Source organism: Plutella xylostella, chromosome 8 (assembly GCF_932276165.1).
Source record: "Plutella xylostella chromosome 8, ilPluXylo3.1, whole genome shotgun sequence".
Taxonomy (NCBI): Eukaryota; Metazoa; Arthropoda; class Insecta; order Lepidoptera; family Plutellidae; genus Plutella; species Plutella xylostella.
In genome coordinates, this window is record NC_063988.1 from 1041845 (window position 1) to 1064270 (window position 22426).

The 22426-nt window shown below is 39.8% G+C and overlaps 2 protein-coding genes across 4 annotated transcripts; one reads left to right on the plus strand and one right to left on the minus strand.

Annotated features, from left to right (window-relative positions):
• Nucleotides 1-3256: 3256 nt before the first annotated feature.
• Nucleotides 3257-20376, minus strand: LOC105390607 (protein HID1). 2 transcript variants are annotated; one of them, XM_048622720.1, is made up of 18 exons: nt 20200-20376; nt 19906-20119; nt 14354-14493; nt 14059-14112; nt 13688-13887; nt 13158-13350; nt 12458-12652; nt 12067-12157; nt 11711-11771; nt 11083-11185; nt 10014-10080; nt 9533-9697; nt 9017-9134; nt 8371-8474; nt 7427-7593; nt 6512-6660; nt 5863-6021; nt 3257-5258 (listed from the first exon to the last, which is right to left on the minus strand). In XM_048622720.1, the coding sequence occupies exons 1-18, from the start codon at nt 20263-20265 to the stop codon at nt 5195-5197; spliced, it is 2310 nt and encodes a 769-aa protein (XP_048478677.1). In that variant the 5' UTR covers nt 20266-20376; the 3' UTR covers nt 3257-5194. The 2 variants fall into 2 exon arrangements, with proteins under 2 accessions (XP_048478677.1, XP_048478676.1); XM_048622719.1 differs by lacking the exon at nt 11711-11771 and having other exon boundaries at nt 11083-11246.
• Nucleotides 20377-20644: 268 nt separating this feature from the next.
• LOC105390590 (acyl carrier protein, mitochondrial) lies at nt 20645-22174 on the plus strand. Of its 2 annotated transcripts, none has more exons than XM_011561918.3 (3): nt 20645-20858; nt 21057-21167; nt 21612-22174. In XM_011561918.3, the coding sequence occupies exons 1-3, from the start codon at nt 20691-20693 to the stop codon at nt 21789-21791; spliced, it is 459 nt and encodes a 152-aa protein (XP_011560220.1). In that variant the 5' UTR covers nt 20645-20690; the 3' UTR covers nt 21792-22174. The 2 variants fall into 2 exon arrangements, with proteins under 2 accessions (XP_011560220.1, XP_011560219.3); XM_011561917.3 differs by lacking the exon at nt 21057-21167 and adding an exon at nt 21211-21333 and having other exon boundaries at nt 20652-20858.
• Nucleotides 22175-22426: the final 252 nt, after the last annotated feature.

Sequence of the window (22426 nt, forward strand, 5' to 3'; positions counted from 1 at the left end):
GATTATGCCTATTTGTGTATTGGCCTACTCTTTCGGTTTTCCATATAATACATTTATCAATGTAATTTGCTTATAATATAAAACAAAAAGATAAAATCCAAAACCTAGTGACCCAAGACCAATAATTCGGTGCCAAAATACGGTCCACTCCATACAATAAACACGCAATCAGCTTATAAACACAGTTGATAAATGAGATCTGGAACTGAGACCCCAAGGCTAACCTTTATAACGCATTGGAGAAAAAATTATCTTCGCTCTATTGAATAGGTTCAAAATGAATTAAACATTTTATACCTTTCTTTGAGTATTTGGGTTAGTTTAATAGCAACACGATTGCGTCTTAAGATTCAGTCAAATTTTTCCCAAAGAAATAATAAGAAGAAAGGGGAACGAACGGAGTGGTTCTTTTTTTATAATGTTTGCACAAAAATATTGTATAAGGTGTTAAAGTGGTTTTAGTATTATATACCACTGTAGTATTTGTTTAACATTAATATCTATGAGTATGATGAACAAAATGGGGTCCGAAAAGGGAAAACTTATGCAGAAATTATGTATGTGATGTCATAATAATAAAGGCAATTTTAAACGGAGACTTTACTAGTGAACACTAAAACGGAGAGAGATTAAACAAATAGATAAATAAATAGTTGGAATCTCATGTAAACTTAAATAGATAGACTTCTGGATCTGAAGCTTTTAATGTGGCATTTTAAACATTGTGTTCCTAATTTACTAGTCTTTAAATTAGTTTTAGAATATAATCGTACAGGCCTTTATGCTCGAAAAAGGTATAATATTAGAATTATAAAGCGCATGGATTAAAAGGGTAAAAATCCAGTCCATGTTGATTATTATAACTTTTATAAAAAAATGCTAAGAATTATATTTTTTAATGTGGCCATTTTATTTAGTTTAAAATATTACAGAAGCGATTTTCGCTACATCTCCAATCTTTGGCTTCCTATTAAATTTACGATAAAATTTGTACGAAGTAAGCCTAATTTGTTGACGCAAAAATGCGTCGTAGGTATTAGGTGTTATTCGAATCTGTCCCTATTTCAAACAGTTGACCATATCATTCTCAACTTGACTTATTTCCACAACAAAAAAAACTGTTTCCATTATCCGAACTTAGAAATATCGGTGAAATCACAAACTGCATAAAATTATCGAAATCGTATTATAGTAAAATATAATTTACAACGTATACAGTTCTTGCAGGTTGTGTTATAAAAATGATGTCGAATTCTGAATATAGATTCGATTTAACGGGTAATCTAAAATTTGAATATTGTTACTCAAGAAGTTTTATCTTATGTATTAAACAGTTTTACTCCACGTCCCTAGGCACTTCTGAATTTTTTACAAGCAATTTAATCCGACATGTATTTAAATACAAAATATTCATCTGTAGTTGTACTGTTCGTAAAAAAACACAGTTTATTTAAATGTCGCCGAAATAACTGCTTTCATGTATGTATACGGTAAAACAGTAAGGTGAATGAAATAGTTTCCATTCAACGTATACAGTTTTTTCACACTTAACGTAAAGCAAGTTTGTTTTCACTTTGATGACTACTCATAAGCACTTTATTTTCCTATATACCCAATCACATAGGAAAAAAGAATATCCCTGTCTGAAATTTATTCGGTATCAGTAAGTATATGCTGAAAAAAACAATAATTTAATTTGTTATAGTCAGCTCACATTACGCTAATCAGCATGTACTCTAATGGGCTAGTCTATTTTTCTTATGCATAAGTTCCATCGAACAAGTGCACGTATTTTAAACGAAGAAACTTAGTTTTTATAAACCCCAATATTTAAATATACACCATTTATTCTTCTCTGTATTAGACAAGTAAACAAATGTACACGTTTATGTATTATTCTGTAAGCATAGTCTGAACTGTATATACAATAGTTACATGTCCAGTGAGTAGTATAGAAGGAGAGAAAGAGAATGTACACGCAGGGTTGACTACATGGCAGGTTGATGTTATTTTTAAGTATTTTAATCTGTATCGAAATAGTGTTTTTAACTACCTAATGCTATACATATTTGTGTTTAGTGTGTTCAATGTTATTGTACTTAACTAAACTAACGCCGCTACATGTGTTGGGCCTAAGTTTTACCATAATATTGAGCTGGTCTCAATAAATTGTACATTTTACGTAATTTTAAGGCAATTTTACTTTTTCTGATCTCAAACTCTTAAGACTTTTCATTTAATTACCTAAATTACATTTTAATTGGTGTTTTTATCTTCGGAATATTTACTTATTTATGGCAGCGATATTTAAATAAGATGGAAATAATCATTTACTGCCAGTTTCAATAACTATCTAATCATTACTGGTAGTTACTTTCATACGATTTTGACAGGTTGTAACTTTAAGCCCCTGTTTCACAATGTCTGGTTAGTCGCTACCTGTCGGATAAAATACATGCTGTCACTGTCTAAAAAATAATAACAGAGAGTGACAGCATGTATTTTATCCGTCAGGTAGCCACTAACCAGACATTGTGAAACAGACCCTAAATGTGTCAAAAGAAGGTCGAAATAGTATGAAAGTACCAATCATCGGTAGATAGAGTTATTGAAACTGGCAGTTAGTCTTGTCAAAGTAACAATTCATATGATTGGTTACTAAATCGGCAAATCTAAAAACAAATTCCAGACAAAAATATTAATTGGAAAACAGGCGTATTATTTTCCATGGTTAAAATGGAATATTTGAATCTTTTACGTCGTAAGTTGTATCTTATAAAACTTAGATAAAATTTAATATAATATGTAAGTTACCTGTGTATATTTAGTGCCCGGTAGTTAGTAATAAATGTGATGTGAACATTATTTTTTATTACAATGAGTTGGCAATTGGTATTTATTTGGAATGGAATAAAAAAAAATGTTACTAGATACTATGGTTTCATATTAATGATGAAAAGCTTAATTAAAATACCAATTATGAAATGTGACCTATTGTTTTGTGTTAATCGATTTTTATAAGAATTCCAGGTTTTAGCGATTTACAGAATGTTGCCAAAGTGGTATACATAGTAAGCCGATAGGCGGTAGGTAGGTATGAAAAGTATGAATACTCAGGGGGTGATTCAAAACACTTTTTACTGTCCTACTTTTGAAAAAGACACCACTTTTGCAACACCTGTATACAAAAATATTCTACAGAACGCCACGTCATGACGGACATTAAATACAAAAAAAACTACGAGGTCAATTTGAAGCTCAGTATAATTATATTATTTAAATATACATTTATCACTTGATAACATTAAGTACAATAATGGTAGGTGTAAAACAATAAATAATATTTTCGTTTAATCTAAATTAAACTATGCAAATAACTTATTTTATTATGTACCAGTGAGGGTTTTTTACAACCATGAAATATACCCAAATACATAGAATGTATGTTGAAAACAATAAAATTCATAGGCCATGAAAAAGTGAGCTTATCCAAGTCTGACATAGATTAATAATCTACCTAATTGCAAATAAAACCGCACTGGTAGATTATAGAAAAAGATCTTCACCTTAAATTTTAAAAACGAGCACAAGTGTAAAAAAAAAATGTTTTGGTTGCCATTGGTTTTGCTAAAACAATTAGGTTAACAACGGGATATGTGATTGTATTTAATGAGAAAGGTGATTTGCATTTTTTTAATTATTTAAAAACATAATATTAATGTCTGTTTCACAATGTTTGTATGAAGTGGCCTACGCGTCAGATAAAGCGTCTTTAAACTTCTGCCAAATCTTCTTGCTTTAGTTTGGGTAATCAGCATCAGACACATAACGGAAAAATGCAATTTTGACTAATACATTCAGCTATTCAGTGCTTGACAAACTTATCTGATAGGTAGATTACCTGACACTCAGGCTTTGTGAAACAGGCCATTAATCACTTATATCCCATAGATATATTTCAGTTATAACGGTAATCATACATTTATTATTGGTCGTAGCGTTAATAAAATCTGTTACAGGAATGTAAAGTGAAAACAACACATTAAAATTATAAAATGCAAGAACATCACATACTGAAATATTCCAATGACTAGCAGTCAAGTATTCTCAATTACGTATAAACCATAGTCCTAGACTAATAAAGGTAAAAAGAGCCACCATCTGCCGCTACAAGAGTTCGATATCGACTTATATAAACGTCACAATATCGCGATTCGCCACAAATACGGCGACGTGATTGATGGAACGTGCATTAAACGAGTTTATCGGCGTCGATAACGAACCCGTATAGCGGCCGCATAAACACAGTTTAGTACCTCCTACAATAGAGCTACCTTAAAAATAAACTTTACGGACAAAACACTTGAAATTAGTGCATCAGAGAAAGATTAAAAAATATATCTTGCTTGCGGGTTCTATACCATAATTGGGCAGATCTGGTTGAAGTGTTCAAATATTGGAAAACTACGTAATACATTGGGACGGACAACGGACATGTCATCGGTGAAAAGTGGGCTTAAGATAGCTCTGCCTACCCAATAAGGGAGTGAAGTTGTGAGTATGTGTTAGCGTTTATAAATATTATTAGGTACAGTCAACAAGGCAAGTGTAAATCAAGTGGCAGGTTGCTAAAGTGCATACAAACAAAACAAAATCACTACAACAGTGTAAAGAAATTTAAACCTTAATCATAATGAACTTAACTTTTTGTAAAACCCTTAATAGGGCCATAGAAATATGATGTCACATTTATTTTAACTATAACCCATTGATTAGGGTGTAAACTAATGTTTTTGTTTAGCAGATATGCCATATTAAGGGTTTAAATAATACTCTACTCCACGAGACCCAGACATTCGGGTCAGGTAACATACAACTTAACTATCCACACATACAGAAAGCCTCAGTCCTAAATCCTCATTCGATTTCAAACGTTATTCGGTTAGTGATAAGTGCAGCGATCACAGGATTCGATACTATTTTCGAATCTACACAAACATATGGAAAAAACAAGTGTCACTGTTGGAACTGACAAATTATCCGTACATTTTGACAGTGACAGTTGACGATACTGTTATTTTTCCAGTTTTGTGTAGTTTCGAAAATAGTATCGAATCCTGTGATTACTGCAAAGGTTGCTTATGTCGTTGGGCTCGCTCGGTGGCCTGTAATGCTATGTTTGGTCATGGCGTCGCTAGACTCTTTGGATCTCGAACAGTTTCACGTCTGTATCGTACCATATCGGGGGGTCCACATTTCTGGAATAAAAATGAAAATGGGGGGTTGTTAGTGGAACGGAAATATTTATTAAACCATTTGAGATATTTATGTCTAGTGGTGGACGGTTTCTAGCAGCTTATCGCACATACAATGCAAACATTTTGTGTCTGAAGAGCATAGAGAGTGACTGTGGGTATTTTGATTATGATTTTCGAAAATCTTTAGCACATTTCTGCGTCAGATTCTGTGTTTTTCCATAGAAAATTGGTTGGTCACGTGACTCTGCCATGTGAGTCATTGATCAAAAGTTGTTTAGAATGTCGAGCTTATGCATCACCCCGTAGAAAGCATAATGTTTGCGATGGCTCATCAATCTATACACAGCTGCAGTAAACAAGGCACCGACAAGACAGCACCGTAGTTTAGGCGGTAGTGAAGCTGCTTCCGAAGCTTGGGGCCGCCGGGTTCGAATCCCGCCCAGGGCAAACTTTCGTGTGATGAGCACTTGTGTTTGCCTCCAATGATGGAGAGGCACTACAAGAAGAAGAAGATATATCAGCTGTCAGACACCCAGGTTCTGCCTAGCTCGGGGTCGGATGGCCGTGTGTGAGATGTCCCACATATTTATTTACAAGGCAGTACCGTATGTAGATGACGCCCCACATGTAGGTGCGGAACCAGTGCGCGGTGCCGGCGTTGGCCTGGTACTTGCGGATGAGGATGGGGTGCGGCACCGGCAGCAGCCCCACGAGAGTGCCGTGCTGCAGGAAACGCAGGATCTCCGACTCGTCGGTTAGGCCCCTGGGGGAAGGAAAGTGGAATTTGTGTAGGGTATATCGGATATCAAAAATGGGTTTGCAAAATTTTAGGGAGATCATTAAGTCGATAAAACTTTTACAAGGAGACTGCAAGTAAGTTAGGCTGACCGTTTTATGCGCTAATTCGCTCATAGTGGTATGGTAAGAGCTATGTTGAGGTTTCCCTGTAGGATCGAACCAGAAGTGAGGTAATTCGTCAGATTAACGATACATTTAACTATACCGTTAATCTTAAAATCTCAATCCTCACTGGATTAATATTAGAATAAGACTTATGTTATCTACAAGCTGAAGTATCAAGGTCTGGTCATATCGAGTACATATCCGTATTGCACATGAGTATTTAATGTAATGACCAACAATCTTATTTCCAATAGGTGAGTAAACAACCACACTACAAACCTTTACGACTAAACAGTTTAACAAAACTCACTTATCATCTTCTTATGACTAAACAAACAAACAAAACTCACTTATCAATGCATATCTTCTCGACTTGTGGCACCAACACCTGCAGCAGCCTCATGATGGTCTGCAGCGGCAGCTTGGCGCGCCACGAGGCGGCGCGGCGCGCGTCCTCGGGGCTCGTGGTGGAGGGGGGGGAGAGCTGGATGCTGTCGCGCTGTGGGGTTGAGTGTCATGTTTGCGATTATTCTTTCACGCAAAGGTAGTCTTGAAAACATCGGTTTTAAGGGATAAGACCGCCTTTTTTGTATCTAGGCTTTGTAAATTCTGTTCTTTTGTGTGTACAAATACCTAAATAATAGATAGATAGAATACACTTTATTTGTACACCAACAAAGAATAATAATATTAACAAGTTGCAACTTAATTAGGGTACAAAAGGCGGCCTTATCACTAAAAGCGATATCTGCCAGACAACCTTTGGATGGAGGGAATAAGAGATTAAGATTGGGTGTATTGTACATGATAAAAGGAAATGTAGATTAATTAATATACTACACAATATTACAAATACATAATATTCTATCTATCTATGGGAATGGGAAAATAGGGTATGTTGAACTGGAATGTGCACTTGTTTCGTGATATCTTATGAAGTACAATTCAGAAATTAAGTAATGCGGTCTTTTTAGAAGCTTCAAGATTGTACGGTTTATGTAGTTGTAGGTCTTCCGGATCGGTGGTGAAGGTGGAGCATAGCTGTGTAATATTAGGCCCCTGTCCTCCCTCTTTCGGGTGTGAGTGTAAAGTTTGCGGTAATGGATTTAAGCTCGAATTTGTGAAAGATTTCCATTCATTTTCTTGTGAGAGATTGTATAATTATTATTTACCCTCATAAAATACAGAAACAAATCATCAGTAAGGCTCCAAAGATTTTTTAAAATCATAAAAATATATTATAAAGTCTTTCTCCATCAACTCACATGCTGCACGCTCCGCCTGCCCGGCCCCTCGTCCTCCCCCTCGTCCTGTCCGTCCCCCCCCGCGCGCGCCGCCCCCTCCCCCGCCTCCCCCGCCAGCAGCTGCTCCGTGGCCGTCTCCGCGGCGGGCGCGGGGTGCGCCGACTCGCGCTCTGTCATCGCGGCAATAGCTGTGGGAGAGAGTTAGGAGTTGTGGTTGCGAACAGCATACTTGAGGGCGCATTCACACTGGATAGTAAATACGTTTTTTGTGACTTTTGCAACAGTAGGTATATGTATAAAAACACGATATTTTATTTCAATAATTAGAATGAATTCTTCATGAGGTGTTTTTTTGATGACTGAGGTATGGCGTTTGAACGCACTATAACATAGATTACAAAAGTTTGGAAGTATGTTTTGGAGTCATATCGTAAAATATATTAATCGTTTAAGTTAATCGCACTAACATGAATGATTGGCGAAAACAACTACAGGATGTAATGTAGGCGTGTTTATAACAAATGCAACTTACATATCAATACAGGCAGTTACACACATTCCGGATAAACATACAGATAAAACAATTTTATTATTTCACATGCAACTGAGAAACAAATGCTAACCTACATACTTTCAGTATCTATTTATACAGCGGTAATTTTGATGCTACATATTGCATAGATATAAAAGAGGTTAAGATATTGAGGATACCTCAGAACCTAGTAAAGGTTTTAGATTATGAAAAATGTGCGTTACCGTTTTTAATATCTACGTAAATGGAAACCTTTACTAAGCCTTAGCGGGGATAGGGGGGCGGATAAGCCAATTATTGATCTAAGATATCAATCACTATTCAATAATGACACCTACAATAAAACCACATTTCTCCGGCTACGCTCAATCTTGCTCCACATAATGAAGGTTTCAATTAAATGTCGACAAAATTCAAAATATAAACACGTTACCTGGCGTCTCGGGTAGAGTGGCGTTAAGAGTCCCGGGTTCCGCGGGCTGCGCCGGCCGGGACCCCTCCATCGGCGTCTCCGCCACCGACTCTGAACTCGTGGATCTGGTGATAACAAGTTATTTTAGGTTCAAGAGAATATACTATCATAGGTATTTCCTATTTTAGATAAGGGTTCGTACGGGCGTAATTTGTAGTCTTTACTGTCGATACCCTGTAGTTGGCTCTGTCGACAGCAAATTGCTGCTCGCCTGTAAGCGCTCCTAGTATTCTATCTTGCAGAGGGGTCTGTTCTATTCTATAATCTGTGGGGATGCAAGTAGAGTATATTGGTACATGTCAGTGCCTGGATTCCGAATCCGCATCTCTGGCGTAAGAAGCAGGCGCTTACGTGGTTTTTTTAAAATATAATGAATTGCTATACGCCCCTCACGAGCACTTTGCACACGCTCAACATTATATAGCTGAACACATGGATCTATTTTCCTGTTCTCTGAGTGAATTCACAAGAACAGCGTTGTACATAGTATGTTACAAAAGAAATTAAGTTAGCATAGTGAATTAATTGGTTATGCTTTTCTATCGCATAAGGTTAAGCCTGTTATGATAGTTATAAGTTTGTATAAATAAATAAATAGTGCCGTCACCTTGGCAAAGCGGGCGGCGCGGCGGGCGCGGCGCGGCGCGGGTTGTCGAGCGGCAGGTTGGCCAGCGCGTGGAACACGCTGCGCTTGCGGATTATCGTGTACACCAGGTTGCTGTTGCCTGAGGGAAAAGGTAATGTATATTAGAGATGGGGGTAGATAAGTAGGTGTAGATGGGTGGCCGGTGATAGAATGACCAGCTCTATAAGATTACAGGTGAAGATGAAATGAGAAACAGTTATAGAAACAATATTCTTTTCCAGATATTGTTGATGATACTATAAAAGGGCTGATCTACTAAATATATAGTTGTAAATGCAAGTACATCATTTTACTGTATCAACATTACAGAATGTACAAAATACTTCAGAATTTTAGCTATTGCGGCAAGGCGGAGCGCTTTCTGTTTGCTTATTTGAAGAGGTGTCTTCACTGACGCCCATTGGTTCACAGTCTAGGAAGACTTATTACTTTATTCTTGCGATGTACAGAATTGTGTGCTCACTACTGCTCACTCACCATCAAACTGGTACTGTATGATGTTATTGAAGCACTCGAGCAGGAAGAACACGAGGTGGTGGTGGTGCGGGCGCGAGAACAGGAACCACGGCGTGCTGAACGCCTCCAGCAGGTGCAGGAGTTTAGTTGATGCCACCATGGAGAGGGTTTTCAGGTACGGGGATACTGTAGATTAGAATGTAAGTATTAATTACTCGATGGAGGTAGGCCGGGTGTGTCATTTTGCGACTCGGGTGAGATGATTTATTTTAAAAATAGTCTACGGGTCAGTTTGGCGCTCTATCTGTAAATATATCTAAACATTATTCATGTCCTACTCAAAGTCAATTTAGCCAGTCACAGCGGTGTATTCCATGATCAACATTCTCAAGTTCCGTTTTCATGTATGAAACTGAAATTTAGTTTGTATCTTTCCTGTGGTACTTAGGTGTTTAATAAATAAAATATTAAAGAATAATAAAATAATAAAAATAAAACACACCATTTACAAGGATAGTCAGCAGGCAGTCGAAAAGTGGTTGAAGTCTCTGATGTCCTGTCGTGATCACCTGAAATTAATAAAACGGTAATGAGTCCAGAACATAACAATTTATGATAAGGTTTTCCTCTTTTTCATAGGTGACAAACAATAGACACCCTGTGACAGAGAGTGACAAAACAGTTCAGTTACTTGTTCATGAATAACAGGGTTAGACTAAAGCTTGTTATTGAAGGATTTGCTGGTCAGATTAGCGTCTGTTGAGGCACCGCTCTCGAGGTAAGTAATTTTAGGTATTTTCACACAGTAAATGGACAACATTTCATTTTCTTTACCCTATATTTTTATTAGCTATTCGGAAAGATTATAGAAAATTAGTGGACCCGTATTTTTTTATTTTGTATAAACATTAATTTTTGCATGTTACTTTTAACTTTAAAGTTAATTATTTTAAAACCGGAAGTGAAGTCACATACTAGGCTCAATTTTTATTTTTGTCTATTGCCTGAGTCTCGAAAAAAAACATAAATGACACTGACAAGTGACATTTAAACTTTGTTTACATGCCAACCAACAAATGGGTCATTTTCAAATGACATTGATATTTCTGATGATGGAAAGTAGGTACTTATCATGTAAAAAAATAAGCAGAAGCATTTTTTCAGCTGTGTAGGCGGTGGCATGCTCTGGGACATATTATATAGAGGTCATCTGTTAATAATAAATAAAAAAATAGTCAGAAATAGTCAGAAAGTGTCAGAACAGAATTAATGAAAATGACCCAAATAATCAACAACGTCACGATAAAACGTCAAATTCAATCAAAAATGAAAGTGACAGTTACTTTGTTTTTAAATCTATAGGCTTTGATCATCAAAATGCATCGCACCTGATGCATGACGTCATCAGCACTTTTTTACTATTTTATGATTTTCTCGAAAATGATACATCCAAAAAATACAAAAACATTTTTTTTGTGTCCTTTAGAGCTAAATCTCGAAATGGTTTTCGATTTATAGCAGCTTCAGTTTTTTGAAATGTTGTCCATTGCTACCCTAGGGTTGAAAGCTACCTTGTGGAACACGATGACGAGTAGGTCGGCGTGCGTGCCGGTGAACACGGGGATGTCCATGGGCACGGCCGCGCTGTACGGCTTGTTCAGACGCACGCCGAAGTTCCTCTCACCGGAGAGCAGGAGAAGGATGAAGACTCCGATGTGCATGAGGCCGACCCGGGCTGAAGGACCGAATTTTGGTTGAGATTTTGGTGGGGATAAAATTTGTGCTGGGTATGAAATGAATGTGGTTATTACAGTCTGAAGGATGAAATTTTGGTGGGGATTAAATTGGATTGCTATGCGCGAATGCGGTTGTTATATTGGCTCCATAGGCTTTCAATAACCTGGAGTCAGTACTCATGATATACTGAAGGCAAAGAGGGGTGAAAGTAATAAAACGGTTGGCGACGCATTTTGAATCGAAAAAAGAACTATTTTCTATGACTAGAATCACACTGTGAACATCCGGCGCGACGCCACGTAACGCCATTCGCGGTACAACGAACGCGTGGCGTCGGGTCGCGTGTTCATGATATTATGTTTCTCTCTTAAGTTTTATCCTAAGGCAGTATTGCTTATATCAAAGTTGTCATAGTATTAGGGCACGGCGGCGCTGTACGGCTTGTTCAGACGCACGCCGAAGTTCCTCTCACCGGAGAGGAGGAGCAGGATGAACACGCCGATGTGCATGAGGCCGACCCGGGCTGATGGATGGAGTTTTGGGTGGGGATAAAGTAATGTTATTGTGCATGAAGGCAATTATGATGTTTGGTTTATAGGCAATTTTTTAGGTGCTTGCTAATGAGCAGAAAGCTCATGTTCTGAAAGTAGGTTCGCGATAGTAGATTAAAAGGCCCAATAGTTATCGTTTTATTTTATTACGTGAATCCAAGAATTTTGCAACTTTGTATGTATCCCAACGGTTATTCGCTCTTTGTTGGTAGGACTGAACTAATAAGCATCTATTGCAACAGGACATTATAGATGTAAAGAACTTACATTGATCTGCGCGCGAGTCGTTGAGGTGATACAAGATCGGGACCAACACTTCCAGAACATCACTGCTTTTCAATACGTAGTACATGAATTTCTGAAACAAAATAATATGACATTTTGACGACTTTAGGAATACACAACACATGGACATCAAAGCATCTAGCTAATACTGCGTGTCTAAGGTGGTCGCTCGTCTAAAAAGCAAACGGATAGGCCAATTTTGTCGAAATTTCATATAGTAGCTAACACTGCGTGTCTAAGGTAGTCGGTCATGTAAAAAGAAAATGGATAGGCCAATTTTGACGAAGTTTTGTATACAGCTACACTGGCCTGTATAGCACAAAATCCTCAACTTTCTCTCCCGTCTTCAACATTCCCCTCCCCAAAATCTCACCTTATTATAATCGCACATCTTCCAAAACAACACCAGCAGCTCCTGATGCAACTGCAGCTTCTTGGCGGAGTTGGGCAGGTAGGTCTGCTGCAGCGGGTTGTTCAACAGCCTCGTCACCCCGCGCAGGATCAGTTGCAGGTCTTCGTCGCGGTGGATGCGGGATAGGTAGTTGATGAAGAGGTTGTCTGGGGCATTCTGTAAGCGGAGAAGAAGTTTTGAGGGTTCATTCTAAAACACCGAACTCGGGGTCTATCCAGTCAGTACAAAATGTACTGCGAAAAGCGAGTGGCCCTCGCGGATCTCTGACTCCCTTCAGGGATTATAGTCCTGAGCATATTATGTAGTTGTATGGTAAGAAGTTTAAAAATTATCATGATGATTATGAGGCTGCAATCGGTCACGGCTGATCAAAGCCAATCCAAAAGTTCGCACACCTAGAATGCTTAAAAGTATAGTGTTAGAGGGATTCCTCTAGTTTCTCAACTGTCCTCTACTTTCCTCAAGTGTGTAAAAACCAACCTAAGCTATGTTTCCTCTAGTTTCCGCTACTTTCCTCTTACATCAAGTGTCTAAAACAACCCAGATGTGTCTAAAATCCACCTGTTTCCTCTAGTTTCCTCAACTGTCCTCTACATTCCTCAAGTGTCTATATAAACAACCCGTTGCCACATGTCCTCTAGCGTGGTCCAGTGTCCCCCACCTGCTGGTCGGACGCCTGGTCCAGACAGGCGCCGAGCGCCATGAGCGCGGCCTCCACCAGCGGCTCCTGGCTGTCGGCGAACAGCAGGTGGTTGTACGGCAGCCCCAGCCCCAGCGGCCAGTAGCCCGCCACCGTGTTCAGCAGAGACGTGAACAGCGGCAGCGCGTGCCGGTTGTCCAGGCTGGTTACATAACTGGGGAAAGGAAAGGGGGTTTTGTAGAAGTCTGAAAATAAATGCATGATGAAGACTTGGGGAAAGTTGATGATTTAGACCGGCAGATCTTGAAGTTTTCCTCTTAATTAATAAACAGCATCTTTTACAATGAGATGAACTCTGAAATCAATGTAAAATATCCGTTCTGTATGTAAGTATAACTTGACTAAAGTACGAAATAGCTTTTGTTTTGGCTTAGGTACTACCCACCCGTCGATAAACCTTTCCATATTCTCTGGATCAAAGCTACTTAGGATACTCATTAATGAAAAAATAAATAAATAACTGAAGTCATAAAAATCTACTCAGTACTCACGCAATCCACTTATTATGATAACTAGCAGCCTCCGACGGCGGCATATATATCGTCTCGCTGAAGCACGTCAGCAACAGCCTCAGCAGCTCGGTCCTGTTAGCCTCATGTGTCGGGTTGCGGGGCGGGGTGCGCGCGAACCCCACGCCGGCCGCCCAGATGTACTCGCAGCTGTCTATGGAGGACAGCTCTTCGGCGCGCTCCTGTTGGGTAGAGGGGGGTTTAGTTTAGGATAGAGAATGGTGATTGGAGGGTTGTTCCATGGAACGGACCATGAAATGTATGAATGATGTTGTTAATCCATATATTCTTGGTGAATCATGTAATATAGTGGATCATGTAATAGTTGTAATACTGTAATTATTAATACTCACTGGGCCGGATCTCTTAGTGCTCGACACTGTGAAGTCTGGACAGAACAGGAGATCCTGAAACAGAGTAAATACATTTAAATAAAACAATAATTCAGGCAACATTTTGCGTAAGTTTGTTGCACTGTGTCATTTACACAGTCATTAATGACACCATGAGTTGAATGTTTCTTCATCATTTTACTATGTATTAAATGTGTAACTCTCTTTTTGCCATAAATTAAGACAGTGCTAAAACTAAAATGGAATTAAAATTCGTTCAGAATCGTGCCCATTCTGTTTATTTTTCAAAACTCACACAGATGGCGTTGAGGAGCGAGTGCGCGAGCGGCACGGCGCCCCCCGGGGCCGGCAGCGAGGACCAGAAGAACGCGCGCCACTCCGCCGTCTCCAGCATGTAGGGCAGCACGCGGGTCAGCAGCCGGCAGCAGTTCAGGGCTGCAAGGAGTGAGGTTGGATAGTGAGGAAACATTTTGTAAGACAGGTGAAAACTTGTGTAATATAATTTACTTTTACATTGTTACCTATATATTAAAATTAGTTAAGTTTCCCAATACCTTAAAATAAATAAAAATGATGCACATTTTGAGGTCAATATGTAAATAAGGCTCTGTGCTAGAATAACATACATCATCTCTGTAAACACCAACTATAAACTGTCCTATAATGAGTCTAGCTAAAGTATTGTCATTCCCATGCACACTCTGTTTTTGTGGAATGTGTATTGTCTGATCATATTGAAGACCTTTCTACCTCCAAATATCCACAACCCTCTGCTTATTTCAAAATGAAATAAGATTTCTCTGTAACAGTAAAATTTAACTCATGGTTACATTTAAATCTGTCTTTGATAAAATTGAAATAAAATATATTTTATTTTATTCATTGCCTACTTTTACAGTATTATACTTTTTAAAGTAAATAAAAAATCCACCACTGCAGGACACATTCAATAGCTTTTTAGTCATGTCTAATAATAAATATGTAGGGTACTGTTTAAAATTCAGTGGCAAAATTGTAATCTACAAGACTGTTTTAATTTAATTTATTTTATTTAAATTGACAACTTAGGCCCAATGTGTTAGTAACAATGTTCTTATTCTATGTTAGTATCCTAATTCTACACACATTTACAGGTACAACTTATAATATAAACAATTTATAAAAATTACAACTACAACCAGGGTATTGGTAAATGACTATCTGTGTTTGACCAATACCCCAGCCAGATGGCACATGATGGGCGAGTCGTACCTCCCGCCTATTGTCCTCAGAATGGAGTTGGAGCTGGCCCGCACCCTGCAGAGCAATGAGGCCGCCCTCTTTCGCATAATGGCATAAAAGTCATCAGTGCGCGCCTCCGCGAACATGCCCGACGCACTGCAGAAGCGGGGCAGCCCCATCAGCATCCTGAAGCCATTATTATATTGGACTCGCAGGGCGCTCATCATCTTCTGCGTGACACTGGTCCACAGGCTGCTCGTGTAGAATACTTGGCAGTATGCTTTAAAAAGTGAAATTTTGACTTCCTTGCTACAACGAGCAAACCTGCGAGCCAGCATGTTGCATCTGATGGCCAGCGCCCTGCGTTCCCTTTCAACGTCAGCATGGTCCTTGAGGTCGTCAGTCACAAGGTGTCCGAGGTACTTGAACTCATGTACCCGCTTCAACTGTGCACCATTGAGGGTAATAGCGGACACACTATCAAGGCAGGTGCTGACGGCTCCAAACACCATGCACTCGCTCTTCTTGGCATTGTATACCAGGCCGTGAGACAGAGCATACGATTCACACGCACGGAGAAGTTCCCTCAGCGCTCTGACTGTAGGGCTCAGCAGCACCATATCATCAGCATAGCTGATATTGTTAATACTAACATCGTCAATGCGACAACCGATCCTCTTGCTGCTGAGCCCCACAATCAGATCATTTATGTACAGATTGAAGAGCTTGGGAGAGGTGATCCCCCCTTGCCTCACCCCGCACTCCAACCTGTACGATGAAGAACACTTACCGGCCCATCTCACATTGTTTACCTGATTCAGGTACCAAAACTGAAAGATGCGCAGCAGCTCTGCCGGCACCTGCCTCTCCCGGAGTTTAGCCCAAAGCACATCGTAAGACACAAGATCGAAGGCTTTCGAAAGATCTAGAAACGCAGCATATACTGGTGTTTGTCTTTTTGTGTAGTACTGGACCGTGTGCTTCAGGCTAAGGATAGCACTTTCTGTGGAGAGACCAGGTCTAAACCCAAATTGTGCGTCGTGTAGATTTAGATATCCCCCCAGCACAGAGTCCAGCAGGCTGTCGAGCACCTTCGCTACAATAGTCGCCAGTGAGATGGGCCGATAGTTGCCCTTGTCCGCCACGTCCCCTGTTTTATTTTTAACTATGGGAACAACCACCGTTCTCATCAGATCAAGTGGGAGGTGCGAGTGGCCCATACATAGCGACAGAAACATTCCCAAAACACGTGGAAGGTGGACACCCGCGCATTGAAGGTGCTCGATGCTGAGGCCATCATGACCTGGTGACTTCCCTCTGGTCATTTTCCTTAATACAAATGCCACTTGTGAGGCAGAGAAACGAACTAGGTCAGCATCAGAACAGGCCCCAGCATCAACCATCCGTTGCTGCGGTGAACCAAGGGGAGACTGCACATTAAAGTGATCTACAAACAGGTTTGCAATCTCCTCCGGCTTATTGACACCCGAGACGCTCACAGGCAGTCCAGGCTTAACCTCAAGTTTCTTTGTGGCCTTCCAAAACTTTTTGAAATCTTTGGAGGCACGATGAGACGCTATAATGTCGAGCCTAACTTGTTCTTGATGTTTCTTACACCATTTGAGTTTGCTCTTAAAGATTTTACGAGTAAGGCACATATTATCATAAATGCCTCCTGACGTAGGCATATTGTACCATAGCCACAACTGATATGCGACCCTAGCCTGCCTGTGAGCCTCCCCCACATGTCTGTTCCAGCCTACAATACGGCCTTTTTTGAAAGACTGCTGGTGATTAAGGTGACTGCTTACAGCGGACTCGGATAAAATGCTAATAATATTCTTATACATATTATCTAAAATTACTTTATGGTCACTGTTATTACAATGACCATCACTACACAATGATAATTCTTGTGGAAAGTCGATCAGCTTTAGTCTATCATGACATAAGTTACGATATTTATTTATTTGATCGCTGTCTCTTTCTCCCCATACTACCTTATTACATAATGTCACACTCTGTGTTATCTTAGGCAAAACAATGTTTAATTGACAAGTAATAGTAAGAGGCAGATGATCGGAGCTAAACACATCATACAATATGGTGACATCAGTGACAGTGTCCCACGCAGCCTGCGTGACTAGGCAGTGGTCGAGCCAGCGCCGGCAGCCGTGCGCCGCGCTCACGTAGGTATAACTCCCAGAGTCTATGCCTAACTTCTCAATGTCCGCACATCGCCACTTTTGCTCAGTAGAAAAGTCTAACAGTTCGGTTGCAAAGGACTCACCGGGGTGGGCATTAAAGTCTCCAAGCATAAATACGGCCTCGACGTCGCTACTGTCAATAATCGCACTAATTTCACTAAGACAGTCCGTAAATTCTGACAGGTTTACACTTAAATCAACTGGCATATAAACACTGAACACCATGATAGCCCTATCACCCAAGGTGATTTGAATAGCCACTAGACGCGCACTAACACAGTTGACGACGGTGACGGCCTGGAACATGGTCTTGCGCCACAGGAGCGCCACGCCCCCGTGTGGACGGCCGCGCACGATGCCCGCCGATGTGTCCACAGCTGACTTGCCGGTGTACGCGAAGTCCCCGTGAATGCCACCAAGGTAAGTTAGGTCATGCGGGAACAGCCATGTCTCCTGCAGCGCGACGATATCAGCTGATTGGCATAGAAGTCTTACGTCATCGACTGAGCTTTTAATATTCTGGCAGTTGTAGCTTATAAAGTTGCTCTTATTTTGTATACCGTCCATTGATTAAGGAGTAGGTTTTTGCTGTAATGTACTGCTTTTTAACACATACTTGTCATGTGTAAATCGTCGCACTGTAATTCCATTAGGCCAAAATGTATTACTCAAAAATGTGTCCAATTTATGTCTACAAACATACAGCTTAAATGAGCTGTATCCCCTCTCCGTTTTATTGTTTATTTTAAAGAGAGTGACGGTCTCTTTTGTCTTAGTTTTAATATAATCAGCTATATCATTTTGATTGGTGTCCTTGCAGACGTTCGAAATAAACAAGGGCACTTTAATCGTGGCAGCTTTAAATTTACTATCAGGCCCAGTATCAGCACTTCCTCGGCACAGTAAATTCACACTGCTTCGCTTCTTTTGCTTAGCTAGTTTCCAGGGACCAACGTATTGTTGTTCCTCACTTTTTTGCGTTCCATTCCCATCATTTAAAGCGGTGCCACCGGCGGCGGCAACTTGTGCCAGCGTACGCATTCGCATCCTCTTTGAAGAACTAGTTTCAGAGGCAGCATTAACTAGGACAGCATCAGCTGTGATGACACGCTCGTTATCAGCGACAGAGGCGGTCTTACATTGGACATGCGGAGGTGTGACGCATCCATTCACCGGCGGCGCGGGTGATGATTTACCGTTGGCGCTGGAGGCGGTCTCAACCTGGACTGGCTCCAAATTGTGTTCACTACCCTCACCCGGACTCAGTGCGGGCGTTACAAGCGGCGGCGCTTGACGGTTATCAGAGGCGGCATTAAATTGGTCAATATTAATCTGCATACCCTCGGTTGGACTTGATGTAGGAGATAGTTGTTGCAAGGCCATAGGGCCACTGTTGAAGCTATCCGTCTCCATAAGTCGTAAACCGCGCTTCATGTTGACATATTCGAAGGGGTTGTTTACCATCGATGCTCGCATAAGGTTTTCCACCTCAGACTTTAACTCTGTTAGCTCAGTTGATTTGGCGCAATTTTTCTTCAGATAAGCCACTTCTCTTTGAAGAACCAGCATATCTTTGAGAAGTTTTGTTGCATCCAAGTGGTCAAAGGTAATTGGCGGCAATTTTTCAAGATCGCGCGCAACAAATATTGGGATGAGGTCGGGATGTGTAGATTTTAGAAGACCGACGATATCGTTTATGTCACGACCACTTTTGCCCTTATTTTTACGAGTAATTCGCTTTGTATTAGGGATTGAATCAAAAAGTAGCTTTTTGGCGATCACAATATCTTCTTCCTTGAAGTTTTCACTGCATAGCTGGATAAGAGAAATGTCGTCCATGACATCAGCCTTATTTTGAATGAATGCAAGTAACTCGTTTATTACCACATTGCAACTAGCACACTTTACAATATTAGAAGCCATTTCACTGCACTATAACAACGCATTGTAGGTACAAACGGCCCGCCAAGCAATTACGACTGTACGATCGCGCGCGACAGACGAGACTACGTCGACTACGACGTTTTACTACTACCTGTCTAGATAAGATACTGGTGTTTTAAAACTGTATCTTTATTTGTTAAACTTAGCATTATTTTTACTGGAATGTGCTATAATTTTCACTGCAGGGCATTTGATTATCTTTACTTATAGAGAAAAATACTGAATGAAAGCTGTCCAAAAAATTAATGAATGGTAACACTAATACAGGAACCTCTAACTTGAACATCAAGGTAGAATAAAAACCTTATAGTTATAGATTTTCAACTCAAAAATGGTTACAGTTAGGTGTAATTTATGAAGGGAACATACTTATTTATCCAATTATAAAGCTTTTCAATCAACACAGTTTTGACTTGCACTATATTACCAAGCTTCTACCGTATTAGGACTCTGGAGTCCAAGCAACATGTCTCACCGGTCTGCTGCTCATGGTGCGTGCGGCAACTGCTATCCACAGTCTTCACAAGCTTCTCCACCGCCTTGTATACGAGTGTAGCGAGGTTGTTCGGAGACTCCTCTCTGAGCGCGCGGATCTCGGCGCCCGGCACCAGCGCGAACACATCCTGCACGCTCGTCACGCTCTCCGACCAGAACTGGTCCCAGAAACTATCGTCGGCCGCGTCTATGGGCTGAAATTTGGATTTGAGAAAGAAAATTCAGCATCTGGAAAATTTGCGTAGGCGTATGTAAGTGAAAAACAGTAGAATACCTGTGTTTTAGAAGTTAGTTGGACCACAGCCTTTCTGAAATTCAATTTTGTGTCAGCGTTACCCATTTTTTATAGTAGGGAATCTAATTTTTATCAATTAATTTCCATTTTGTCGATTGATCCACAAATCGAAAACATAAGTTTTGACATTTCGCAAACACAATCAAGGTGACAGGTCGTTGTCTGACGTGTCATAGACAAAATTATGCTACATCTACATTGTCGTCGAAGTTCATCTTCTTCATTGACGCTGATGAAGAGACGCGATGAGACATGTGGGTTTGCGTATGCGTGAGAAATCAATAAATTAATAAATATATTTTTTTCAATCGTTTCATCGAAGTGACTCGCAATCTTTCTATATCACTCTCCTCATGTAATCACTGTAATCATGAGTTTTGATGTCACAACCCTAGCAAACCTCAGAAAAAAATACGCTTACTTCACTCACTCTTCTATCTTGTCTTTGTCATTTATTTGAAGTTGGAAAAATGGCTGCTGTAAATCTTGTTCGAAGTGCAATCAATGGATTATTACGAAAAACCCCGGCTTATAGAGCACCGGTTGTGTGCCGGCTTTCTACCGTCGCTGTACAGCAAAAGTACCATGCAATTAAAACCGGTGTAAAATTATACAACAACCAAATTGTTCAAAATGAGGTAACATTTTTCTAATCAATATCACCGTATAAAATGATCCAATTTCTCTATTTCTTCCAAAAGTTATCCTTTCTCGGTATAATCCAATACTGGGCGATCATATTCGGCTTCATACCCCTCCCGTTCATTTATAGATAGTTCTATAACCTCAAAGTGTGTTGCATAACAATTGTGTACAAAAGTGGTGAAAATGTTTAGGTGAGCCGCCGCGGCTACTCTGCGGGCGCAGAAGCGAAAGAATCTCTAAAGAAAATCGAGGAGCGTGTGTTTAAAGTGTGCAAGGGTTACGACAAGCTTGGCGGTGTTCAGGTACTTTTGTTTTTTTTGTTCAAAATGAAAACATTTGTTGCAGGTGGCCCTCAGTCAGAGACTGGGCGCGCGTCTGTACAGCCACGGGCCCCCGCTCACCATCGAGCTCATCTCGAGCCGGGTGCTCCTAGTTCTCAAGTTATACGACAAAATTATTGCTGAAAAGGTAGATTATCTGCAACAAAGTTCTTTATCTAAAATCTATGGAATGGTCCATATGTCTACAAATCTATCTGCTCTAGTTTTGAGCCAATTGGGATAACACATTATAAATTGAGAAAGTAATTTATGTACAGTAATAATATCAAAATGTCTTTCTAACATTCCTATGTTATTAGAGCACTGATAACCTTCTATTTCTGATAGTAAAGCATAGGTTCACATTACTCAATACTAGTTTCATATAATAATATGTATACTAATTATCTCTATTTACCATTTCAGCTGACCCTTGACTCGCACTTCATGAACGACCTTGGTCTGGACTCGCTGGACCATGTGGAGGTGATCATGGCTATGGAGGATGAATTCGGCTTTGAGATCCCCGACGGTGATGCAGAGAGGCTTGTCCGACCTAGAGACATTGTCCAGTACATCGCTGACAAGGAGGATGTCTTTGAATAAACATTAGATTGCCTAGATTCTTGTTGTTTTATATCAACTGTTTTCACTGCATCAACATGTTTATATGTAGTTAGCTGCTGATTCATTCTCTGTTACTGTCTAACAGTGTATATGGATAAAAAACAAGTGATAGAGTATTATGCTATCCATTGTTAACTATCAAAATGATACAGCTATTTTAAATAGTGCATAATAAAAATTGTTTCCATGGCACATTTTTGAGGTGCAAATAGTTGGTCTAAAACACTGGGTTCAAATTAGCGTTTAGTTTCAATTTAAGAAAGAACAACTGAGAAATGTACTGATATGGAGAACATCGTGCCCAATATAGAGGTGTATAAAGTGTAAATTCTGTTTTTATTGATTACATGTCTGTTAGATTAGTTGATATGCTTTTCATTTTATCTACATATTTGGACTATATTCAAAGCCACACTGCTTGGCTCAAAATAAACTGTTATAACACCAATCATTAACAGTTGTTTATCTTTATGTGACGATTTTAATTTATGAAATATCATATAAGGTGTGATGCCCTCAGTATGGAAGTCAGCATTCATTAGCCCCATTCATAAAAAAGGCCCTAAAAATTACGTAGACAACTACAGGCCAATATCTAAATTGTGCCTAATAGC

Coding starts and splice junctions, on each gene's coding strand:
- LOC105390607 (XM_048622719.1), bottom strand. CDS start 20,265: ATGGGTAACGCTGACACAAAATTGAATTTCAGAAAGGCTGTGGTCCAA. Junction 8,475..9,016: donor GCGCCGCCCGCTTTGCCAAG/GTGACGGCACTA, acceptor TGTTATCACCAG/ATCCACGAGTTCAGAGTCGG. Junction 7,594..8,370: donor CACTCTACCCGAGACGCCAG/GTAACGTGTTTA, acceptor TCTCTCCCACAG/CTATTGCCGCGATGACAGAG.
- LOC105390590 (XM_011561917.3), top strand. CDS start 20,691: ATGGCTGCTGTAAATCTTGTTCGAAGTGCAATCAATGGATTATTACGA. Junction 20,859..21,210: donor ACCAAATTGTTCAAAATGAG/GTAACATTTTTC, acceptor CATTTGTTGCAG/GTGGCCCTCAGTCAGAGACT. Junction 21,334..21,611: donor ACAAAATTATTGCTGAAAAG/GTAGATTATCTG, acceptor TTACCATTTCAG/CTGACCCTTGACTCGCACTT.